General features: G+C 35.2%; 1 protein-coding gene across 2 annotated transcripts in view; it reads left to right on the top strand.

Annotated features, from left to right (window-relative positions):
• Positions 1 to 1,474, top strand: part of sh3glb2a (SH3-domain GRB2-like endophilin B2a) — a 40,420-nt gene that overhangs the window by 1,968 nt on the left and 36,978 nt on the right. For both annotated transcript variants that reach the window (XM_014028514.1, XM_014028515.1), the window contains exon 2: positions 336 to 477. In XM_014028514.1, the coding sequence (XP_013883968.1) occupies positions 336 to 477 (142 nt within the window). The remainder of the gene's footprint in view (positions 1 to 335; positions 478 to 1,474) is intronic.

Here is a 1,474-nt window from a genome sequence, read left to right on the forward strand (position 1 = left end):
ATATGAAAATGTGCAAGTCCATACTCAAAAACGAACACACACACACACACACACACACACACACACACACGAGACAAAATCATTACAATGATTGCTGGTCATCATGCTAATGGGGTTGGCCTGTTTCACTGAAGATGGAAAGACAGTTGACACAGTCACCTCTCCACACCCTGATTTGTTTGGATGAAATTTGTGAAGCCCAGTTTATTGTCTTATGCTGGATTATTGAATTCTAGTTCCCTTGTCAACATCTCACTGGTCCTGACATCTTTTTAGTATTGTTTGATTAAAGATGTGAACTGACCAGAGTGTAACATCTGTGTGTTCTACCTCAGTACACGGGGGAGAAGTTGGGCCAGGCCGAGAAGACGGAGCTGGATGCTCACTTTGAGAATCTGATGAGCCGTGCAGACTGCACCAAAAACTGGACAGAAAAAATCTACAGGCAGACTGAAGTCATGCTGCAGCCCAACCCAAGTATGACATCAATATATAAACCCCATAATTACACATGAAAACAGTGTTTCAGTGGTCATTAAAACTGTCAGGGAGAAGTAAAGCCAGAGGTGGAGGGAGAATGTGACGTGGCCAGACTGACACTGTTACTCTCTCTGGGGTGGCACGGAAACCAATGTTTTATTATTGATGTTTCAGTTTGACACGTATCTTGAGGGTATAGTTACTTTTCACTGAAGGCACTTGTTTTTATTTAAATAAATAAGCATGACTGACTTGTAGAATGACACCAAATTTATACAATTTTCAATTGAGCAAAATCATTCCAAAGAATAATTTAATGCTAAGCTTTCTGAATTATTCAAATAAAGACAATGACAATCTTACTATTATTTTTATTATTTTTTGTATATAAACCTGACCTCTCCTTAATGTGAACTAAGACGGTAGTCAGCATTTTACGGTAATAGTCAAATGCCTTGTAAAAAGATGTAAGTGAAATTACAATATTAATGTCTCCTAAACACAAACAAAAGAAGTGATACCAGAAAATAAAACCGTTAGGAAATAAAAATGTAGTCTTATCAAATAAAAACAAATTTTTAAATTTGAGAACTTGCATTTTCTGTGAAAACAATGCTCAGAGCTACCTAAAACTTAACATTTACCAAAGGGTAGATTTTAAGTAAAAATAGCTACAAGTCAAAAGTAACAAAATATTAGCTAAAAGCTAAAAAATAGCAAAGATTAGATTAAAAAYTAAAAGCGGCAAAAGATAAGCTACAACTAGCAAAAGGTTAATTAAAAGCCAAAGTAGCAAAATGGTAGTAAAAACATAAAATGATCAAGTATCAAAAAAAAATGTAGCACAAGCCTAGCTAAAGGTAACAGGAGGCTAACTAGAACATAACAGCAGCAAAAGTCTTCTAGAAGATAAAATTATTTTTTAACCTTTATTTAACCAGACAAATTAAATTAATATAGATCATTTTTGCAAGGGAGGCCTGGGCCTGAAGTC

The sequence above is a fragment of the Austrofundulus limnaeus genome, unplaced genomic scaffold (genome assembly GCF_001266775.1).
Source record: "Austrofundulus limnaeus strain Quisiro unplaced genomic scaffold, Austrofundulus_limnaeus-1.0 Scaffold774, whole genome shotgun sequence".
In the NCBI taxonomy this organism is placed as follows: Eukaryota; Metazoa; Chordata; class Actinopteri; order Cyprinodontiformes; family Rivulidae; genus Austrofundulus; species Austrofundulus limnaeus.